The 22,528-nt window shown below is 48.2% G+C and overlaps 1 protein-coding gene across 1 annotated transcript in view; it reads left to right on the forward strand.

The window, feature by feature from the left end:
* The window catches only part of ech1 (enoyl CoA hydratase 1, peroxisomal), a 34,923-nt gene extending 12,658 nt beyond the window's left edge, over window positions 1-22,265 (forward strand). Inside the window, exons 4-10 of the mRNA XM_063060002.1 lie at window positions 97-221; window positions 3,113-3,161; window positions 6,489-6,553; window positions 9,870-9,940; window positions 17,832-17,903; window positions 19,258-19,408; window positions 21,992-22,265. Coding sequence (XP_062916072.1) covers window positions 97-221; window positions 3,113-3,161; window positions 6,489-6,553; window positions 9,870-9,940; window positions 17,832-17,903; window positions 19,258-19,408; window positions 21,992-22,096 — 638 coding nt within the window. The 3' untranslated portion in view covers window positions 22,097-22,265. The remainder of the gene's footprint in view (window positions 1-96; window positions 222-3,112; window positions 3,162-6,488; window positions 6,554-9,869; window positions 9,941-17,831; window positions 17,904-19,257; window positions 19,409-21,991) is intronic.
* The last annotated feature ends 263 nt before the right edge of the window (window positions 22,266-22,528 follow it).

The following is a 22,528-nucleotide window of genomic DNA, read 5'->3' on the forward strand; positions in this document are numbered from 1 at the left end:
CCATTCACGTCCCCATAGAAACATCTCTTGAACGCTAAAATCGAGACCGCATCCGCCGTTGGCGCTGGAGTCAGTAGTTGTGTGAACTGTTTGCAGGGATTGACCTGATGGACATGGCCGGGGACTTACTGCAGTCGGAGGAGACGGACACCGCCCGAAAGGCGTGGCACTTGCGGAACAAGATCCTCCAATTTCAGGAGAGCTTCAGTGCGATTGAAAAGGTAAAGCCTTCGATTGCCATTAGCAAGGAACCCACAGTGAGCATTAGGAGAGAGAGCTTGTAATGTCGATGATCCAGGAATTTCGAGGTGCCTTTGGAAAGCGGTATAAACCACACCTGCAAGAGCTGTGCACCAGAGTTGTGTCACTCATCATCCACAAAATATCTGCAGATGCTGTTGTCAAAGGAACACTCACAATGCGCTGCAGGTCAGTCAGCATCAGTTGAAAAGATTAGTCGACGTTTTGGGCCGAAACCCTCCGTCTCGGTAGTCTCCAGCCCCTTGGTATGAACTGACCTGCTGAGTTCAAACAGTCCTTCCAGGTGAGGCAACACTTCACTTGCGAATCTGTTGGGGTCATCTATTGCATCCGGTGCTCCCGGTGCGGCCTCCTCTACATCGGTGAAACCCGACGCAGATTGGGAGACCGCTTCGTCGAGCACCTCCGCTCCGTCCGCCACAACAGACAGGATCTCCCGGTAGCGACCCACTTCAACGCTGCTTCACGTTCCCATTCAGATATGTCCATACATGGCCTCCTCTACTGCCATGATGAGGCTAAACTCAGGTTGGAGGAGCAACACCTCATATACCGTCTAGGTAGTCTCCAGCCCCTTGGTATGAACATAGAATTCTCCAACTTCCGGTAATTCCCTCCCCCTCCCTTCCTCTATCCCTATTTTGCATCACCTCCCTCATAGTTCCGCCTCCTTCTACTATTGCACATTGTTCTCCTGCCAATCACCTCCCTGCTTCCCCTCCCTCACCCCTTTCAAATTACTGTTTTTTTCAACTACCAGCATTCTTCAAACCCTCCCCAAAGTTCTTCCTTCAGTCCTGACGAAGGGTTTCGGCTCGAAACGTCGACTAATCTTTTCAACTGATGCTGACTGACCTGCTGAGTTCCTCCAGCGCATTGTGAGTGTCCCTCACTCATCATCCTTACGTGTGCACACTATACACAGGCAAGTGTTTGTTTGTCTGTTTATTTGTCAACAAAACAACCTCTCCCTCAATGTCACAAAAACAAATGAGCTGGTGGACTAAAGGAGGAATGGAGACAGGCTCACCCCTATAAACATCAATGGATCTGGGGTCGAGAGGGTGAACAGCAGAAATGGCGTAGTATTTGCATATAACCTGCGCACGTCCTCCCGTATACTTTAAATCATCTCTAGATTACTTATAATACCTAATACAATGTAAATGCTTTGTAAATAGTTGTTATACTGTATTAGAACATAGACCATAGAACATAGAATAGTACAGCACAGTACAGGCCCTTCAGCCCACAATGTTGTGCCGACCCTCAAACCCTGCCTCCCATATAAGCCCCCACCTTAGATTCCTCCATATACCTGTCTAGTAGTCTCTTAAACTTCACTAGTGTATCTGCCTCCACCACTGACTCAGGCAGTGCATTCCACGCACCAACCACTCTCTGAGTAAAAAACCTTCCTCTAATATCCCCCTTGAACTTCCCACCCCTTACCTTAAAGCCATATCCTCTTGTATTGAGCAGTGGTGCCCTGGGGAAGAGGCGCTGGCTATCCACTCTATCTATTCCTCTTATTATCTTGTACACCTCTATCATGTCTCCTCTCATCCTCCTTCTCTCCAAAGAGTAAAGCCCTAGCTCCCTTAATCTCTGATCATAATGCATACTCTCTAAACCAGGCAGCATCCTGGTAAATCTCCTCTGTACCCTTTCCAATGCTTCCACATCCTTCCTATAGTGAGGCAACCAGAACTGGACAGAGTACTCCAAGTGTGGCCTAACCAGAGTTTTGTTTAGGGAATAGTGACAAGAAAAAAAAGTCTGTACACGTTCAGTACGGATGCAACCATCGCGATCCATGATCTGCGGTTGATATTTTCATCTGCGGTTGGTTGAATCCGTGGATGCGGAACCTGTGGATACGGAGGGCTGACTGTGTGTGTATATATATATTAAAATAGTTACACTTAAAAAGTAGTGCAGAACACACACACACACACACATATCTGTAATTCACTTATTGTAATTCCTTACATTCCTTAATATTGTAATTACTTAATGTAATCCACTGTTTCGTTATTACACATTGCATTATACTGCTGCTGCAAAAACCAATACATTTCACAATATATGCCTGATTCTGACTTTGCTCAGTTATAAATCTTTCCCACCGTACAATGTCCAACCTCTTGGAGCGCTGTGTTGCCTTGCTGGAATGATATTTGTATTTCTGTTATTCACTTTGTTTTCCTGCTTTATGACTGAGGGGATCACAGGGGTCTCCCTACCATCCATCGGGGACATTTATCAGGAGCGCTGCATACTCTGGACCCTTAGTATTATCGAGGATCCCACCCGTCCAGCCAGCACCCTCTTTGACTTTCTACCATCAGGCAGGAGTCTCCGATGCATAAAAACAAGAACGGTCAGGGTGGGAAACAGTTTCTTCCCTCAGGCCTTTAGTCTTCTGAAATCCCGGCCGCATTGCATTCGAAGTGTCGCTGGTTAATCTGTTCTGTACCTCACAATATTTAATTTATGCACTTTAGTTTGTTTCTTTGTGCGTGATTAATCTGTAGATTTTATCCTTACTTTCATAAATTATTGTGTGTTGTGAGTACTAGTGTGCTTTACACCCTGGTCCAGAGAAAAGCTGTCTCGTTTGACCGTATATATGTATATAGTTAAACGACAATAAGCTTGACTTTTTCGTTCTGGCCGCTGTTCCCAAGCTTGTACTTCGCACAAGTCGGCGTAGGAGATGACCTCCTACTCTGATCCCTCCTCAAAGCGCAGGAGAATTCCTGCACGTCTGCCGGGAACTCCGGATGGTGTGAGAACGTCTGCTCCTGCCTGCCCACTGATCGTAGATTTGCCTTGTGTTCTCTTGCAGTGCCCGAAGCCCGTCATCGCTGCAGTTCACAGTGGCTGCATCGGGGCAGGTGAGTGCACACTCTCTTCAATCATCAGAAAACCAGAGAAACCAGGGGCAGGTAGACAGGGTGGTGATGAAGGCTTTTGGCGCGCTGGGTCTCCATCTATTAGGACGGAGAGTCTAGAAGTTGGAATGTTACATCGCAGGTCTGCACAACATTGGTGAGGACGTGTTTGGAATACTATGTTCAGATTTGGTCCCCCTGCTAAAGGAAAGATGCTGTTAAACTGCAGAGAGTATGGAGGAGATTTATGGGGATATCACTGGGATTTGAGGCACAGAGTTACGGAAGGAGAGGCTGAGCTGGCTGGGATTTTAGTCACTAGACGTGCAAGAGAATGAGGGGTGATTTTATGGAGGTGTATCAAATCATGAGAGGCATACTGTAGACAGGGTGAATGCACACTCTCATTTTCCCGGGGCTGGAGAATGTTGCCGGGACTCGAGGACTTGAGTTTTGGGAAAGGTTGAAATGGTTAGGGCTTTTTTTTTCCCTGGACCATAGGAGAATGAGGGAAGATTTGATAAGGGATAAAAAATGATCTTTTATTAATTTTAAAAATTGAGACTTTGAGCCATACCGCCCGGCAATCCCTCGATTTTAATCCTGGCCTAATCACTGGAGAATTTACAATGACCAGTTAACCTACCAACCGGTCGGCCTTTGGACTGTGGGAGGAAACCAGAGCACCCGGAGGAAACCCATACGGTCACTGAGAACGTACAAACTCCTCACAAGCAGCGGCAGGAACTGAACCTGTGAACCTGTGTACAGCATTGTGCTAACCACTACACTATCGAAGCTATAGCAGTAGTAAACACGAGCAGCATTTTTCTGCTGAGGTTGGGTGAGACTAGAACTAGAATTAGGAAAGACATTCTTGCCATAGAAGGAGTACAAGGAAGGTTCACCGGATTGATTCCTGGGATGGCAGGACTTTTATATAATGAAAGACTGGATCGACTAGGCTTGTACTCTCTGGAATTTAGAAGATTGAGGGGGGATCTGATTGAAACATATAAAATTCTGAAGGGATTAGACAGGCTAGATGCAGGAAGATTGTTCCCGATGTTGGGGAAGTCCAGAACGAGGGGTCACAGTTTGAGGATAAAGGGGAAGCCTTTTAGGACCGAGATGAGGAAAAACTTCTTCACACAGAGAGTGGTGAATCTGTGGAATTCTCTGCCACAGGAAACAGTTGAGGCCAGTTCATTGGCTATATTTAAGAGGGAGTTGGATATGGCCCTTGTGGCTACGGGGATCGGGGGTATGGAGGGAAGGCTGGTGCAGGGTTCTGAGTTGGATGATCAGCCATGATTGAACTGAATGGCGGTGCAGGCTCGAAGGGCCGAATGGCCTACTCCTGCACCTGTTCTCTATGTTTCTCTGTTTAAAGGATGTGGGTTTTAGGTGAGAGGTAAGGGATTTGAAAGCAACCCGAAAGACAATCCTTTCTTCCAGTCGGTGGACCACAGGTGGGGTGAGGTGTGTGAGACAGGCACGTCAGCAACATTTAAAAGACATGGATAGGAATTTTAGAGGGATATGCGTCAAATACAGGCAAATGGAACCCTGCCAAGGATGGTCCCAAGCCTGGCTGTGGATGGAGGAGGGTTTAGACATGGGCCAAGCAACCATATCCCATAAAAACCAAGAGCTGCAGAAACACCAATAGAAGCCCCAGAGACCTTATTTGCTGGGAGAGGAAGGACCTCCATCGAGAACAGGGACTCCCAACCTTTTTTTATATATATGCCATGGACCCCTACCATTAACCGAGGAATCTGTGGATCCCAGATTGGGAACCCCCGGCCTAGATGTTTGACGTCGAGAAGAAGCCACAAGGCCGATCGACCTTCGGCCCAGGACAGAGGCCTCTGGCAAACTGCTGCTGGTGGTCTCGGGGCGATGGCCTTAAGAAGCAAGAAGGCAGGCAAAGGGGACGAGCTTAGGTGGGTCACCTCGGTCAGCACGGACCAGCTGGACTGCAGGGTCTGTTTCTGCGCAGTAAGACACTGAACGTTCGAGTCAGAAGGCGTCCATTCAGCCCGTCGTTTCCTTTCTAAGTAGAACTTCCCACTCCCACGTTCCAGCTCTCTGCTTTGTGACCCTTTCTGTTCCGTTCCAGACACTCACCACTGCTTGGGTGAAAATGGCTTTTCCCCTTTCCCAAATACTTCCAGCAATTAACTTTTTTTTAAGCTCTCCCCCATTATTAACCTCTATGTCAAGTGAAGGGAGACCTTCCTTGTTTCCTCTGTCTCAACCTCTTATAACCCTAGTTAACCGTCCCTCTCACCTCCTTTGTACCAAAGGAGACTAGTCCTGTCTAACCAGCCTCTCCTAATAACTATAATGCTGCTGTACGGATAATGCCCACACAGCCACCGTCTGCACCATCTCCAGGGAGAAGTCCTGCGAGCAACAATTCATAATGCAGGGACCAAATCCTTCATGGGGCCCCCTCCCACACAGGCATTCTCCTATCTCCCCCTTCCCATCGGGCAGAAGGTATAGAAGCCTGAGATCACACACCAGCAGGCTCAAAGGCAGCTTCCACCCAGCTGTTACTGGATCTCTCGGACACCAAGAAGGTGAATTCTTCATCTCCCAATCTCCTTGTACTTTATTTGTCTGCCTGCACAGCACTTTTTCTGTAACTGCCTCCTACCACCTCGATGCACTTCTGTATCTGACGAACTGTCTCGATGGCGTGTAAACAAGGTTTTCACTGTGTCTCAGTACATGTGGCAACGTAAGCACCAATCTTCTCCCTCCCTACCTCTCGCCCAATCTCCCCATGTCTCCTCCCTCCCTCTGTCTCTTCCCCGTTTGTCTCTCCCCGCTCTGCCTCTTGCTCCCTTGGTCTCTTCCCCCTTTGTTTCTCCCTCCCTCTCTCTTCCCCCTCTTCTGTCCCCCCCCGTTTCTCCCTCCCTCTCTCTTCGCTCTCTTCTCTTCCTACCTCTGTTTCTCCCTCCCTCTCTCTTCGCCCCTCTGTTTCTCCCCTCCGTCTCTTCCTCCCTCTGTTTCTCCCTTCCTCTCTCTTCACCCCTTTGTCTCTTCCTGCTCTGCCTCTTGCTCCCTCTGTCTCTTCCCCCTCTGTTTCTCCCTCCCTCTCTCTTCCCCCTCTTCTCTTCCCCCTCTGCTTCTCCCTCCCTCTCTCTTCCCCCTCTGCTTCTCCCTCCCTCTCTCTTCGCCCCTCTGTCTCTCCCCTCTCTGTTTCTTCCCCCCCTCTGTCTCTCTCCCTGTCTCTCTCCCTCTCTCTGTCTCTCCCCCTCTCTGTTTTTAACCCCCACCTCTGTCTCTCGCTCCCTCTCTTTCTCTCCTTCCCAGGCGTGGATTTGATTACAGCCTGTGACATCCGTCTGTGTTCACAAGATGCCTGGTTCCAAGTGAAGGTGAGCGTGTCTGTTTGCTGAGTTGAACTCCCAGTGGGTGTTCAGAGATGTGGAACTTTTGCACTTGCACAGTGATCGTTATGGGGGGGGGGGTGTGGTGGTGCTTTCTAAGTTAGACCCCACACCTTATCTCAGTAGCAGTCACAGGAGCTGCAGGTGAGGTTTCCTATTCACAGTGGATACCCCAGGCAGCAGGAAACAGGCGCTGAAAGATGGCGCCTGTGACAGCAGAGGATTTGCTCTGTACTGCACTGGGAGTGCCGGCCTGCCGCTCCTGGGGCTGGACTTGAACTTGCCGAGTTCTGAAAGAGAGGCAAGAGCGCCACCATGAGGCCACTGCTGGTACCTGGCCACTAAACAGCTGCCTTGCCCTCAGTCAGGAACAATGCATCTCAGCTATAGTTTCCCGGTAACACCTTCCACCACCTTTTCCTCCTGCACAGCAGGGTAGATAATCCAAGGCTTGTTGAACCTAGATCTGAATATACAGTACTGTCTTGGTGGCATCCGTTGGTCTCACGAGACCATGGAAGGTCTTGCTTCAGTCTGTGTCAGAGCAGCGTCTGTCTGGCTGTAGAGTCCCACACGGGAGTGACAGTCTCGGCTACAGCGACTGCACTTGAAGGCGCTGTCCTCCAGTGTTATCTCGGTGATGTTTTTCCGACGAGTGCGCTTTTCTTCAGCAGCAAGCCTCAGCTTCTCTTCTCCTCTTTTTAGACCTCTGCGTAGATCCAGACTCCAGTGAGAGCGATCGCGAGGAGAAGTATGGTCTTAGGCACATATTTATGTATCCATCTATCTATCTAGAGAGAGAGAGCTAGGGTGCCTAAGAATATTGCACAGTACTATGGTAATTTTACGTATCGCACTGTATTGCAAATTATGTACTGCAAATTTCATGATGTATGTGAGTGGTGATAATCCTGATGCTGATATGGGTTTCTATTGTGGACTGAGAGTGGGAAGGGGGCAGGGACAGGGGAATCATGGCTGGGAAAAGGGCAAGGGAGAGGGAAGCACCAGAGAGATATTCCATAATGATCAGTAAAGCAATTGTTTGGATTCGAATGACTTTGCCTGGTGCCTCAGGGCCGGGTGCGTCTACACCCGCCCCTGGAGCTCCTTCTCTGCCATCTGTCTCACACCCCTCCCATGGTGCACCACTCCCGCCATTCCCAACATGCTTTGCTCCTGCCAGATTTACAAGCTCGCTGTCTGCTCCACATTGATAAATACAGTGCTGTGTAAAAGTCTTAGGCACCCTAGCTATATATATGTGCCTAAAAATTTGCACAATACCGTATGGTCAAGCCGATAATAAAGTGCATCTTCAGCAGGGGGTATCTGGAAGAGCAGGAAGTCCCAAACAAGGACCATAGTGATCTCTGAAAAATTTCCTCTGCACCAAACAGGCTCGTCAGAATGCGTTACCTAGCCTTTCCCTCATCTTCTTCAGAATTATTCACCACGACTTGTTCAGATTCAGTTATTTATCACACGTACATAGAAACATACCGTGAAATGTGTCATTTGCATTAACAACCAACACAACTTGTGGTCTGCTGCGGGCAACACATTCTGCATTGCTAACCTTTACCAGAACAGCACACGCCACAGCAGCAATTAAACAGAACAGCAGTAGCAAAACCAGGCCATTAAACACGAGGAAATCTGCAGATGCTGGAATTTCAAGCAACACACATAAAAGTTGCTGGTGAACACAGCAGGTCAGGCAGCATCTCTAGGAAGAGGTACAGTCGACGTTTCAGGCTGAGACCCTTCGTCAGGACTAACTGAAGGAAGAGCTCGTAAGAGATTTGAAAGTGGGAGGGGAGGGGGAGATCCAAAATGATAGGAGAAGACGGGAGGGGGAGGGATGGAGCCAAGAGCTGGACAGGTGATTGGCAAAAGGGATATGAGAGGATCATGGGACAGGAGGTCCAGGGAGAAAGAAAAGGGGGAGGGGGGAAAACCCAGAGGATGGGCAAGGGGTATAGTGAGAGGGACAGAGGGAGAAAAATGAGAGAGAGAAAAAGAATGTGTGTATATAAATAAATAACAGAGGGGGAGGTGGGGCATTAGCAGAAGTTTGAGAAGTCAAGGTTCATGTCATCAGGTTGGAGGCTACCCAGATGGAATATAAGGTGTTGTTCCTCCAACCTGAGTGTGGCTTCATCTTTACAGTAGAGGAGGCCGTGGATAGACATATCAGAATGGGAATGGGATGTGGAATTAAAATGTGTGGCCACTGGGAGATCCTGCTTTCTCTGGCGGACAGAGCGTAGATGTTCAGCAAAGCGGTCTCCCAGCCTGCGTCGGGTACTACTTTTACTTTTACCTCATTTACTACTTTCTTTCTCTCTCTCTCTCTCTCTCTCTCTCTCACTCACACGTACATACAGACACACACACCCCCACCCCCAGGCTGCCTCCAGAGTCTTTGGCCCCAGAGATCCAGACGTCAGGCTTCCAATCTCCAGTCCGTGGCCGGGGCTCCAGACATGCTGACCTACAGGCTTCGTAATCTGACATAGAAACATAGAAAACCTACAGCACAATACAGGCCCTTCGGCCCACAATGCTGTGCCAAACATGTACTTACTTTAGAAATTACCTAGGGTTACCCATACCCATAAGGCAGAGATTGATAGGTTCATGATTGGACATGGCATCAAAGGTTATGTGAAGAAGGCCGGGAACTGGAGTTGAGGAGGAGAAAGAAAAAAAGGATCAACCAGGATTGAATGGCGGAGCAGACTCGATAGGCCAGATGGCCTAATTCTGCTCCTATGTCTTATGGTCTAACACAAAATTATTGGTTCATATCCTGTCCTTTCCAGTTAGAGCTTCATCCAGTTTAGGGCACCCACGGTGGTGAATCTGTGGAATTCGCTGCCACAGGTGGCTGTGGAGGCCAGGTCATTGAGTGTATTTAAGGTAGAAGTTTATAGATTCTTGATCAGTCAGGGCGCATAAGGTTACGGGGAGAAGGCAGGAGATTGGGGTTGAGAGGGAAATGGATCAGTCATGGTGAAATGGTGGAGCAGACTCGATGGGCCGAATGGCCCGGTTCCGCTCCAATGTCTTGTGGTGGCGTAGCGATTAGTGTGACGCTATTACAGCTCAGGGCGTTGGCGATCACGCGCTCCATTTCCCTCCCACAGTCCAAAGACACGCCAGTTAGTAGGTTAATTGGTCATTGTAAACTGTCCCGTGATTGGACTAGGGTTAGTTGCTGGGTGGCGTGGCTCGGTGGGCTGGGAGGGCCAATTCCGTGCTGTATCCCTAAATAAATAATACTTCTCTTTCTGCCCAGGAGGTGGACATCGGAATGGCAGCTGATGTGGGAACGTTGCAGCGTCTCCCCAAAGCTATAGGAAATGCCAGGTACTCTTTTGCCGTCACTAATCCTTGATCTCTGTCCAGACTGCACGCTCACCCTCTGTCTAACACCATTGTGACTGCTCTCCCTTGTTGACTCTCTCCAATTCTTTGCTGACAGTCTCATTCTCTGCACCCAGCCTCCCCTATGTCGCTGATCAGCTTTCCTCGGTAAGAAAATTATGCAACTAATTTGCCCTGTTTTGTTTTAAGATACGCATTTTTGTTAGTGTGACGATATCCCAGAAGTGACATTGAGTTTGCATTCAACCCGACATCCGTGCTGGTGTTTCTGGGCCACACAACTCTCCTCCCAAACTTTGTTATCTAACTTTGACCGGTCTAACCTTTCTCCTTCATTATTCATCGAACCTCCTCTCTTAAGTATGACAAACTTCATCCAGAAGCAGATTTATTGTTCAAAATTAAATTTTAAGATCAAAGTACATATATAAAACTCTGGGATTCATTTTCTTGTGGGCATTCGCAGTAGATAGAAGAAACACAATAGAATCAATGAAAGACTGCACCCAATAGGACGGACAAACAGCCAGTGTGCAAAAGACAACAGATTGTGCAAATGCAAAGAAAATAATAATCGTCATAAATAAATAAGTAATAAATATCGAGAACATGAGATGAAGTGTCCTTGAAAGTGAGTCTATAGGTTGTGGAAACAGTTCGGTGAAGAGTTGAGTGAAGTTATCCCCTCTGGTTTGCTATTATCACTGACAGTTCAAAGGTCAAAGTAAATTTATTATCAAAGTACACATATACTTCACCATATACTACCCTGCAGGAATTTACAGCAACTACAAAGAAACAGAACAAAATCACTGAATACACACACACAACAAATATCGACCAACAACCAGTGTGCAAAAGAGTGAAGTTATCCCCTCTGGCTCAGGAGCCTGATGGTTGAGGGGTAATAACTGTTCCAGAACCTGGTGGCGTGCGACCTGAGGCTCCTGTACCTTCTCCAGCCAGAAGAGAGCATGGCCAGGATGGTGGGGGTCCTTGATGATGGATGCTGCTTTGCTGCAACAGCGCTCCGTGTAAATGTGCTCATTGGTGGCCATGTCATGAAATTTGTCGTTTTGCAGTACAGTGTAGATGTAACAAATTGCTTTGAGTTACACTGAAGAAAAATAAGTGATGCAAAAGGAGCATTTAGGCATTCGAACCGTACCAAGCCAGATTCATGAATTCATGGCCGTTCGGAAATCTGATGGCAGAGATGAAGAAGCTAATCCTAAAATCTTCAGGCTCCTGCATCTCCTGCTTGGTGATAGTAATGAGAAGAGGGCTTGTCCTGGACGGTGAGGGTCCTTCGTGAGGGATGGCTCTGTCTTCAGGCACCAGCTTTAGAAGATGTCCTCGATGATGGTGAGGGTTGTGTTTGTGATGAAGCTAGCTGAGTTCACAACTCTGCTGCCTCTTTCAATCCTGCACAATTGAGCCTCTATACCAGACGTTGATGCAGGCAGTCAGAATATTCTCCACTGTTCATCTGTGGAAATTTTCTAGAATATTGGTGACATACCAAATTTTAAACTCCTAATGTATGGCTGCTGGCGTGCCTTCATTGTGATTAGATCAAGATATTGGACCCAGGACACATCCTCAGAGATATTGACACCCGGGAACTTGAAACTGATTTATTTATGATTATGAGGACACACAGTCCCCTTTTATTGTCATTTAGTAATGCATGCATTAAGAAATGATAAAGATGTTTTTCTAGAATGATATCATGAAAACACATGACAAACCGACTTAAAAACTAACAAAACCACATAATTATAACATATAGTTACAACAGTGCAAAACAATACCATAATTTGATAAGAACAGACCATGGGCACGGTAAAAGTCTCAGAGTCTCTCGAAAGTCCCATCATCTCACGCAGATGGTGAACCTCCAGCGCCGCCAACTTGCTGATGCAGCATCCTGGAAGCATCCGACCACAGTCCGACTCCGAGTCCGTCCGAAAACTCCGAGCCTCCGACCAGCTCTCCGACACCGAGCACCATCTCTGCCGAGCGCCTCGACCCCGGCAATAGGCAAAGCCGAGGATTTGGGGCCTTCCCCTCCGGAGACTCTCGATCGCACAGTAGCAGTGGCAGCGAAGCGGGCATTTCAGAAGTTTCTCCCGATTTTCCTCCGTGCTTCTCACGGCTGACCCCATCAAATCCGGATTGATGCACGGCACCCTTAGTTACACATATCGATATTCATTCGGAACGGCCGCGCGTGCTGCATTGCGCCACCATCTTCTCCTCTCTCCCTCCTTGTAAACTCACCCTCTCAGTGAGGATTGGTGATGCTCTCCCAACTCTGCCTTCCTGAAGTCTACAATACATCCTCGCTGATATTGAGTATTTACTGCCTGTTACGCCGCCGGTGTTTAGGAGATCAATGATGCTCCTCCATCTCTGGCAGTGTTCAGGGATTCCTTCATCGTGTCAGTAGCTTCTTCTTGGTTTTCACTACTGTCAGTCACGCAAGTCCCGGGTGGAGACCCGGGAATAGCGTCACACTCAGATGTAGAAGGATTCTTCATTGCTGTTTCCGTAAAAACTTTGTTTGGCCAGTTAGGGTTGTTAGCCCTGAGCTGAACCCCTGAATCTGGATGACAGGTGGACCACTCTGAGTCTGGCCTTTGCCCTTTGACCTGTTTGGCATTGGTGACCCTACCAAGAGCCAAAGCATAAAGCCCTGACTCCAGGCAACGTAGCCCTCTGGGTCACTGAGGCACGCAAGCCTCCAAACCCTATGACAAGATTGTGGTCCTCTTGGAGGCTGTTGTTGAGTGCAGGGTTGACATTGTGACACTACTTGACGACCTATTTTACTCCTGTGCGCCTTCTTGTCACCGACTGAGATTCTGTCAACAACAGTAGGTTTCATTTGCAAATTTCTAGTTGGCGCTTGAGGTGCGTCTAGCCACCCAGTAACGTGTGTATAGAGGAAGTCGAGCAGTAGGCTAAGCACATATCCTTGTGCTGCATCTGTTCGTCGTCAGTGAAAGAGGAGATATTATTACTGATCCCTACTGCCTGTGCTCTCCAGATGAGGAAGCCAAGAATCGTATTGGTAGGCAAATTGCAGCGGGTCCAGTTCCTTGATCGGGCAGAGTTAGGTCTAACCATGACCAACCTCTCAAAGCACTCCCCGTGACTGCCGGTCCTGCATTCTCAGCACCTTGTGGTTCTCAAATCCTTTGTGGATTTATTGGTGACTAACATATATAGAGGGTGACAGGGTGGAGATATGTCTCTGCCAAAGGAGGTGTAAGGCTCTCCTTCCCTCCGCCAACCTGCAGGTCACCCTTGGGCAAGGTGTAGCACCTGTTTAGCCCCGTGATCAGGGCCACGTGAAGCCATGGGGGCAGGTGGTGGACGGTCGTACAAGCAGCCGGTGCAGATCACAAGTCCTGGTTATGCGACCACTGACACCAGGAGGACAATCTCTGAGGAGTATTGATAATGGCTGGGATCACCCGTCTTATAAAGACACCGCCCAGAAGAAGGCAATGGCAAACCATTTCTGTTGAAACGTTTTGCCAGGACCAGGATCGACCACAAGATACGACACGGCACATCATGAAGGTGATGAAGAACACTTATAAAAATCCAGGTTTTCGTTACCCACCCAGATTCCTCCAATTCCCACAAACTTGAAGCAGATTTCACACTGTAATTGTGTTGGAAACTGAACAGTGGACAGATTACAAGATTAACCACTCGGAGCCTGCTTGTTTGAGAAAGCTTTGTTTCCACAGCGTGAAAGTTTGGAAAGTTACTTTTTTAAAGCAATTTGTTAGATAAGGTTTAAACATTTGCTAGCTCCCATTTTCATCAGAGTTCCTCCCCTTGTGTGAATTGATCTAATCAACGTCAAGTTTTGTTACCCTTAAGGCTCACCAGATGTGAGCAGTGAATGTCTCTTCCATTGATGCTGTCTGCTGTGTGTGTAGCTGCAGTGAAAGTCCATACTGCTTTTTAATTTCAAAATATACTTTATTCAAAAATAAAATTATATACAATAAACCATTCAATGCCTCTCAATCCTTTACATACATTTCCCTTATGCTCTCTAGATATCCATACTTTTGGCCACCCACGTGGCAATCCGTTGGGTCACCTTACCACACCATTGTGGAGGGGTATACTCCCCACCACCCGACCCCTCCCACTCCCATGGGGGAAGAACCCTAAACTGTGGTCCTTCCCCACCGGGCCCTTGTAGTGTTACTTTGCTCAATTAACCACTGATTATTCATAATACTCTGTTCCCTATCTATAAGTCCGTATCAATCCCAAACTAATCCCCCCTTTGTGTAAAGGTGAGTGCTGGAATTGATGGGAACGTCGGGTAAGTAAATGGGATGAGTGCAGGATTAGTGTAAATTGTTCTGACTCACTGAGCCAAAGGACCTGTCTTCTGGGTGGAGCTGTGAGCACTAGTAGATAGCTATTAATTGGTTCAGCAAGACAGGACAGGATGGAAGAAATGCTGACTGAGTTGAAAGCATCTCTGAGCATTTGACAGGAGCCATGTATCTACTTTCAGTCTGTGTTGTAGTTTATGGCGTGTTTATTGTGGTAACATGTGCAGGCATTCTGACCTCTGCAAGGGACTGGCAGCTGTTGGTGGACCTCGAAGGGCAGCTGAAGTTCCCCAACCATATCGCAGCCGCCACCCTGCGACCAGACATTGTCCTAGTGTCTGAGTCTACTAAGCAAGTGGTGCTGCTGGAGCTGACAGTCCCATGGGAAGATTGCTTGGAAGAGGCCTTTGAAAGGAAGCTCTCCAAGTACGCAGGACTGGTCAGCAACTGTCAGCAGGCTGGATGGAGAGCGAGGTGTCTCCCAGTGGAGGTTGGTTGTAGGGGATTCGTAGCCTGTTCTTTAGTTAGAGCCTTCAGCATCTTGGGCATCGAGGGAGAGAGGAAGAGGACAGCCATCCGCAGTACCACCGATGCGGCAGAGAGGGCCTCAAGATGGCTGTGGCTCAAAAGAGGGGAGCCATGGAGTCATAAGTAGCTAGTCATCTGGACACAAGCTGGGGTCTGATCAACCCCGGCTGGGTCACCTGGAGGAGGTTGTATGACGTTGAAAGATCCGTAACACCCGATGATTCCAGGAACATCACTGAAGATGTGTCCGGAAGCATCAGTAGATATATGTACACAGTTGTAGAAGCAAATGAGTGTAGTTATGTGTTCACATTTTGTTAGTTGTTTAGTTTTGTTCGAAGCAACTGAGAATGATTTTTTTTTGGTGACCACTAATTGGGACATTACTGGTACGGTAACTAGAATGCTTGAATACGTGTAGAACGCTAATTGGGATGTTACTGGAGCACTAATTTAGCTTGACTGCTTACTACGCTAATTGGGATGCTGAATAGAAAGCTTGTATACGTATCGGGCGCTAATTGGGACGTTATTGGAAATTAATTTAGTTCGACCACTTACTACGCTAACTGGGACGATGAACACTTGAATACATCTAGAACGCCAATTGGAATATTATTAGACCGCTTAATTACGCTGATTTGAATGCTAAGATCCTATATTGCTAATTGAGTTCCATTACTTTTTTATCGCTATAAGATCGTTCCTCTTTGCTGGTTTCATAACGAAGGATTGAACGTACCTTTTTCGACTTCAGGGCTTCGCTATTTGGAAGTGCATTGTATGGTGTCCATCTCCTGCCTTAGTCTCTCAGCGGCTTTGGTTTGTTTTAAAGTAACCGCTATACATTTCTTCATCTTCTCAACTGGGACTGAATGTAAGAGCCAGGGCAAAGGGCACGCCGGGCATGAGATTCTTGCTGCCACACCACCAGGTTCAGGAACGGTCATTACCCCTCAACCATCAGGCTCTTAAACCAGAGGGGATAACTTCACTCGCCCCATCACTGAACTGTTCCCACAACTTTTGGACTCACTTTCAAGGGCTCTTCCTCTCATGTTCTCAATATTTTTCCCGTTTTCCCCTCCTTGTATTAGGACAGTATGTTGCCTTTTCTACGTTGGTTGTCCGTTCTGTTGGGTGCAGGCCTTCCATCGATTCTATTGTGTTACTGTAAATGCCAGCAAGAAAACAAATCTCAGGATTGTATATGGGTGACAGAATGCACTTTAATAATGTATTTATTTTGAATTTTCAACTTTCGCTGCCACTGAAGTCAAAGAGGTAGTCGGATGTGGCAGGCTGCCTGTTGGGTTGGAAGTCTGTTCTTCAATAATTTCCCAGCCCTCTCACCGGGAACTATGAGCGGGGCACTGTGAACAAGCTCGGCCGATGACGCGGCCAGGTCCTCCTTGGGTGCCGTGCGGATGCCAAGCAGCACCCAGGGGAGTTCGTCAACCCAGCCTGGCCCTCGGAGGCGTGCCAACAGGGCTGGCTTCGAGTGCCTGTGGAAGCATTCCACCAGGCAGTTGGAGTGCGGGTGGTAAGCAGTTGTTCGGTGGAGCTGGGTTCCGAGGAGTTGTGCCTCAAAGCCGATGTGAACTATGCGCCCCTGTCTGAAGTGAGGAATTTAAGGTGGGGGGGTTATATGAGATGCTGGGTTTGAGGGTCGGCACAACATTGTGGGCCGAAGGGCCTGTACGGTGCTGTGTTCTCTGGAGAAAGGCCCCATGCTGCTCCTGGACTCAAACTACACTGTTGATGAGTGTGAACCAGGTAAGATCCACCTCATCTCATTAATCAGCAGGCGACAGAGACTCAGACCGGCGTCATACTTCCTGGTAACCTGGTGGAGGATGAGAGGCGACTTGATAGAGGTGATAAGAGTGGAGACTTTTTTCCCCAAGGTGAAAACGGCTAATATGAGGGGGCCTAACTTTAAGGTGTTTGGAGGAAAGTTGGGGGGAATGCCAAAAGTAGGATCTTGACACTATTGGAATTAGTTGTTCTTTTATAATTTTTTAAGATGTTAGTTGAATTAATGAAGGACTAAAATCATAGCTTTAATCATAGTTTCTTTTTTTACTGACATACTTTGTATCTAACAATTTGTATTTTTAACAAACTCATGTATTTTTCACAGTATGTGGTGCTTTTTTCTTCACTTACTAGGCAATTACGTAACAGTTTATCACCCTTTTCATTTTTCCAACTTTTCATTAATCAATTTTTGATTAATAAGGTTAGGTGAATCTCTATCTGGTTCAGACCCACCAACAGGCGGTTTGAGTGTAGGAACATCACTGGCCAAGTGTCGGCACGTTACCCACATGTTATAATTGTGTAGCCATGGATTGGATTTTCTTATCTGAGGAACTGCTGTTACCTCGAGTAGAAAGGGGATAGATTTTTCAAGCACGCTGTGTTGAATCCGTTTAATTTCTTGTCTGTCATCTGCTTTGTATCACCGTTCCTGGCCTGCTTAGCAGCTGTCCTTGGTTTAAACTTTACAGTAAATGATCGTGATCTCGCTCATTCCTGAACTCCTAAAAGAACCTGGGGGTCGAAAATAACTGAGATCCGACAACACGGGGAGTAGGGGCATGGAGCACACTGCCAGAATGGTGGCCGAGGCGGATACATTAGGGCAGGGGTTCCCAGCCTTCTTTAATGCCCTGGGGCCTTACCATTAACCGAGGGGTCCGTGGCCCCCAGTTTGGGAACACCTACATTAGGGACACTTAGAGACCCTCAGATAGGCACTTGGGTGAAAGAATAGTGGAGAGAAGTGCTAGATGGATTTTAGAGCAGGTTAACAGCTCAGTATGGTATCGTGAGCTGAAGGATCTCTACTATCCCATCCTGATCAGCGTTCTAATACGTTTAACTCTATTTATGTGACGTGGGAGAGTTGGGAAACTTGGGAACAACTTAGTACGGCTTCATGGTCTCCTCCTGCTTGTGTCTCGTAGCCTGGTGAGTGAGCTCGTTTACACGGCGAGGAAGATGATGGCCGATGAAGCAGTGCGCTGCGGGCTGGTGAGGTAAGCGCCCTCTCTTAATGTTTACGCGCCCTGACCCCGCGAGGACTGTCACTCCCCCGCCGCCGGGCAAGGGAGGCCGGATCCGCCCCACCACCGGCCAGCCGGTTACTGCTGCTGCTGGAATCCGCAGCCCGAGCGTACCCACGCTCCTCGTGATCTGCTCCACGACGGTGGACCAGAGTTACGTGTGGCTCGCTGGCGGCCCTCTTGCTGGGGCTTGGAGGTCCTCCCCACGACCTGAACAAATCGCTTTGGCTGCAGCACCAAGGGAGAGCTGCATTGTTAGAAGTGCCACCCGTCAGGTGAGTCATCGGACCGAGGCTCCTGATTCCCTTCTCTGCGATGCAGTGGATCCCTCTCCGCTGTCTTGGCAAAGTGAGGAGGGTTCTCCCTGAGATCCGATGGCCAGAGGCTTTCCCTGATTATTTGCTCATTGTCACGTTTTTGGGACCTTGCTGTGTATCAGCCGGGCGTTGAACTTCCCGCTATCAACGACAGCCGCACAAAGCACGTGATTGGCAGGAGGGTGCCTCCAAGTCCAGTGGTCCTACATCGCTCAAGCCACACCCGGCTCTTTGCGCAGTGTGCAGGACTGTCCTTGTCTCAGTCCAGCTTCGGTCCCTGGAGCAGGACAAGACACAGGAGACGCCCTGGTCGTCCACTGCGCCTAGTCCCATCTCCAGCCATCTGGACTCTGTCTTGCCACTGGATTCAGACGGGAATTGGGAAGATAGAGTGAGGCTGACGCTGCGCAAATCTCCCTCACTTAAATCCAAATCACGCGCTAGTCTCAACACCATCATAATGGTGTCGAGGTCCTCACCGACGTTGACGATGGACAAACACACTTTGGTCCCACCCTCATCTATTTCTCGACCCCCACATTGGTGCTGCTCCCCACAGAATGCTGGGAATCCAGAGTAACTCACACACACACAATGCTGGAGGAGCTCAGCAGGTCAGGCTGCATCCATGGAGATGAATAAACAGTCAACGTTTCAGGCCGAGACCCTTCTAACAGGATTGGAAAGAAAGGGGGAAGACACCAGAATAAAGAAAGGTGGGGGGAGGAGAAGGAGGATAGCTGGAAGATGAAAGGTTAGACCAGGTGGGAGGGAATGGTGAAGGGCTGGAGAATAAGGAATCTGATAGGAGAGGGCCATTGGAGAAAGGGAAGGAGGAGAGGACCCAGAGGAGACAATAGGCTGCATATCGAGTAAGACTGAAGCTGACATCCCTGGTTCCACCCCCCACCGCCCCCATCACCTAGTATAAGAATGGACAGTGCTGTTGGATCTGCTCTGCACAACCAGGCCAAATGTCACCAACTTAACTTCTCTCTTTTTGTCCAAAGCCGAGTCTTCAAAGACAAGGAAGCCGTGTTGGACGGTGCCTTTGACTTGGCTTCTGAGATCTCCAGCAAGAGCCCCTTGGCCGTGCAGGGAACTAAGCTGAACATGATCTACTCCCGGGATCACTCGGTCAAGGAAGGCCTGGATTACATTGTGAGTACCGGTACATGGTTAACGATGAAGTGCCATATCGCAGAGCAAAGACCTTGACGTCTCATCACCACCCTCTACCCGTCTCCCCCCCCTCCACCCCCAGCTTCCGCTTTGCCAAAAGAGTGTCTGTGTCACTGAAGATTAGGATGACACCTCACTGGTGAAGACGTGCCATAAATTAGATCATGGGAGGCTTCCATCGGTCAGGGTTGACGATGGATGTTGCTTCCCAGCTGTCCAGATACGCAAGCCTGGGCAGTACGAAGTGGAGAGCAAGCTGCTGCCCATGTGGCAAACTCCCCCTCCCTGCCCACCTGTTGAGCCCAAAGGATCGGCAGACCAATACAGTTCAGCACCAGCCACGTCGCAGGAGTTGCCAGTCAGTGTTGAGCTCAACGTGGGACTGCAGCTCCAGCTTCATCTTCTCCGGGTAGCCAGGAAATACAGACATCAACCGCCCCCCACCCCAACACGAAAAAGAAACAAAACCCACAACCCCTCCACCCCCTCCCTCACTCAGAAACCTAACAGATTGCTCGCATGTAAAATGGCCGCTGGAACATCAAACCCCAACCCCCTCCCTAGCAAAAAAAACCAGCGACAATAACGTCAAACCCCTGACTCTCCCCCTGCAAACAAAACAACAAATGCATCAACCCCCCCCATACCCCTCTCTCACACACAAAAACTAGCAGATCGTCCGCACAGAAAGACACCAGCAAGAACGTTAGACCCCAACCCCCCCATACCCCTCCCTCTCACACAAAGTAAATATCACCCGTCTGTCAATTGGCAACAAGAAAGAAAGCACTGAAAACTGAAGGAGACCGATATAAACTCCAGTCCAATAATCATATTTCAAAACCATTCCCCGCCCCCCGCCCCCGCCGGTCAGCATCGAGGAGAGCGGCTGCATGAACCTTCCGCGAAGAGTGACCTCCACGTTGCCGACCCGGCTACCGACCGTCGTCGACCCCGTGGTCTCTGTGGCCCACACAATCGCCTCGACGCTTCGAAGTGGAGCCGCTCGTGAGCTGTGGTCTCTTCTCCGTGAGACAGCTCGCGCTCTCGCGCTCTTGGTCCTCTCCGGGGACGGCTGAGCGCTGGATCATTCGATCGAGCTCCAAATTGCGCGCCGGAGGCGCCGACACACGATCAGGACAAAGGGAGCCGTCTTTCCCCTTCTTTCCTGAAAGCCTCTTCCTTCCCGTGCTCTCTGTAGAAAAAAAATAGCTACCCATTCTGATCGGCCAAAGTGTTAATAAGACAAATCCTATTGGCTATTCAGTAGGTTTCAACAGGTACATTTAATGTCAGAGAAATGTATGCAATACATATCCTGAAATTCTTTTTCTTTGCAAACGTCCACGAAAACAGTGGATCACCCCAAATAATGAATGACGGTTAAATGTTAGGACCCCAAAGCCCCCCCACCAGCTTCCCCCCACCCACGTGCAAGCAGCAGCAAGGCAACGACTCCCCCCAGCAAAAAAAAAGCATCTGCACCCCCCACCGAGCACTCAAGCGTGCAGCAAAGCATCAATAAAGACACAGACTTGCAGTACCCCAAAGACTACTCGTTTACCCGATATTCGACATACCACAGGCTCTCTCTCTCTAATAAGGGAAAAAGGGGTGTCCCCATTTCACAGCGAGAGGGGAGACATATAACGAACAACATAAGTTAATCCATAATAAAACAATGAGCATAATAGGATCAATGAAAGACCGCACCATCTTAGGCGTGCAAAAAACAACAAACTGCAAATACAAAAAGGAAGAAATAATATTATCATTATTAACAATCAAGTGGCAAACATCTTCCATCAAAAGCTTGCCCTAAAATACAAACTCATAAATGAAATCACACCTTACTATGAATACAAGCCTGATCCAGTTTTGGAATCAGAATACCGCAAATTATGTTATGAACCATCAGTTATTACAGATAGGAAAATCCATAATAACTGTCCAGATATAATAATGCGGAATGAACAAGCAAGTACAACTTATTTAATAATAAGGAGAGGTATTCTCTCTCTCCTTTTTCTCCCTCTGTCCCTCTCACTATACTCCTTGCCCATCCTCTGGGTTTTTTCTCCCCCTCCCCCTTTTCTTTCTCCCTAGGCCTCCTGTCCCATGATCCTCTCATATCCCTTTTGCCAATCACCTGTCCAGCTCTTGGCTCCATCCCTGCCCCTCCTGTCTTCTCCCATCATTTCAGATCTCCCCCTCCCACTCCCACTTTCAAATCTCTTACTAACTCTTCCTTCAGTTAGTCCTGACGAAGGGTCTCGGCCCGAAACATCGACTGTACCTCTTCCCAGAGATGCTGCCTGGCCTGCTGCGTTCACCAGCAACTTTGACGTGTGTTGCTTTCTTTCTTTGATATACAGCTTTTTTGGCATTTGACACCAGACTAAGAAAAGATGTATACTTATGTGCACATTTTACACTAATATATTTATATGTGTGTGTGTGTTATCACCAGTTATATCAATATGTCTCAGAAGCCCAGTGGCCACCACCCACCTCACACACATCAAACAGCACTAACGGAAACCTTTGCTCGATTTCCCTCAGGCCACGTGGAACATGTCGATGCTTCAGACTGAGGATATTGTGAAGTCTGCTGAAGCTGCAATGGAGAAAAAGTCTCCCAGAGATGTAACTTACTCCAAACTCTAATGGAACCAAGTCTCTGAATATATCCAATTGCATCCCCTCTCGCATCTGAATCCCGCACTAGAATCTTACTACTTTGATTAATTTTATTTTCAAAAAAGAACAAATCATTCACAAAAAAAACTATTGTAATTAAATATTATATTGCCTCACTCTTGTTTTGTCAATCAGCTGCCTTTTTTCTGATTTGCTGATGTACCACAGGGATCATGTAAAGACGAGTTCAAATCCTCTCGGTAACGTGCAGTGCGTCCAGCCTTATCACTCTATGTCCTGGCTGATATTGATTGCTGAGGCTTTATAAGGGTGTTGGTCAGACCACACCTGGAGTATCTGTGAGCAGTTTTGGTCCCTTTATCCGAGAAGCGATATGTTGCAAATAGAGAGGGTCCAGAGGAGGTTCACAAGAATGATCCCGGGAACAAAAGGGTTAAT

Source organism: Mobula hypostoma, chromosome 10 (assembly GCF_963921235.1).
Source record: "Mobula hypostoma chromosome 10, sMobHyp1.1, whole genome shotgun sequence".
Lineage (NCBI taxonomy): Eukaryota > Metazoa > Chordata > Chondrichthyes > Myliobatiformes > Myliobatidae > Mobula > Mobula hypostoma.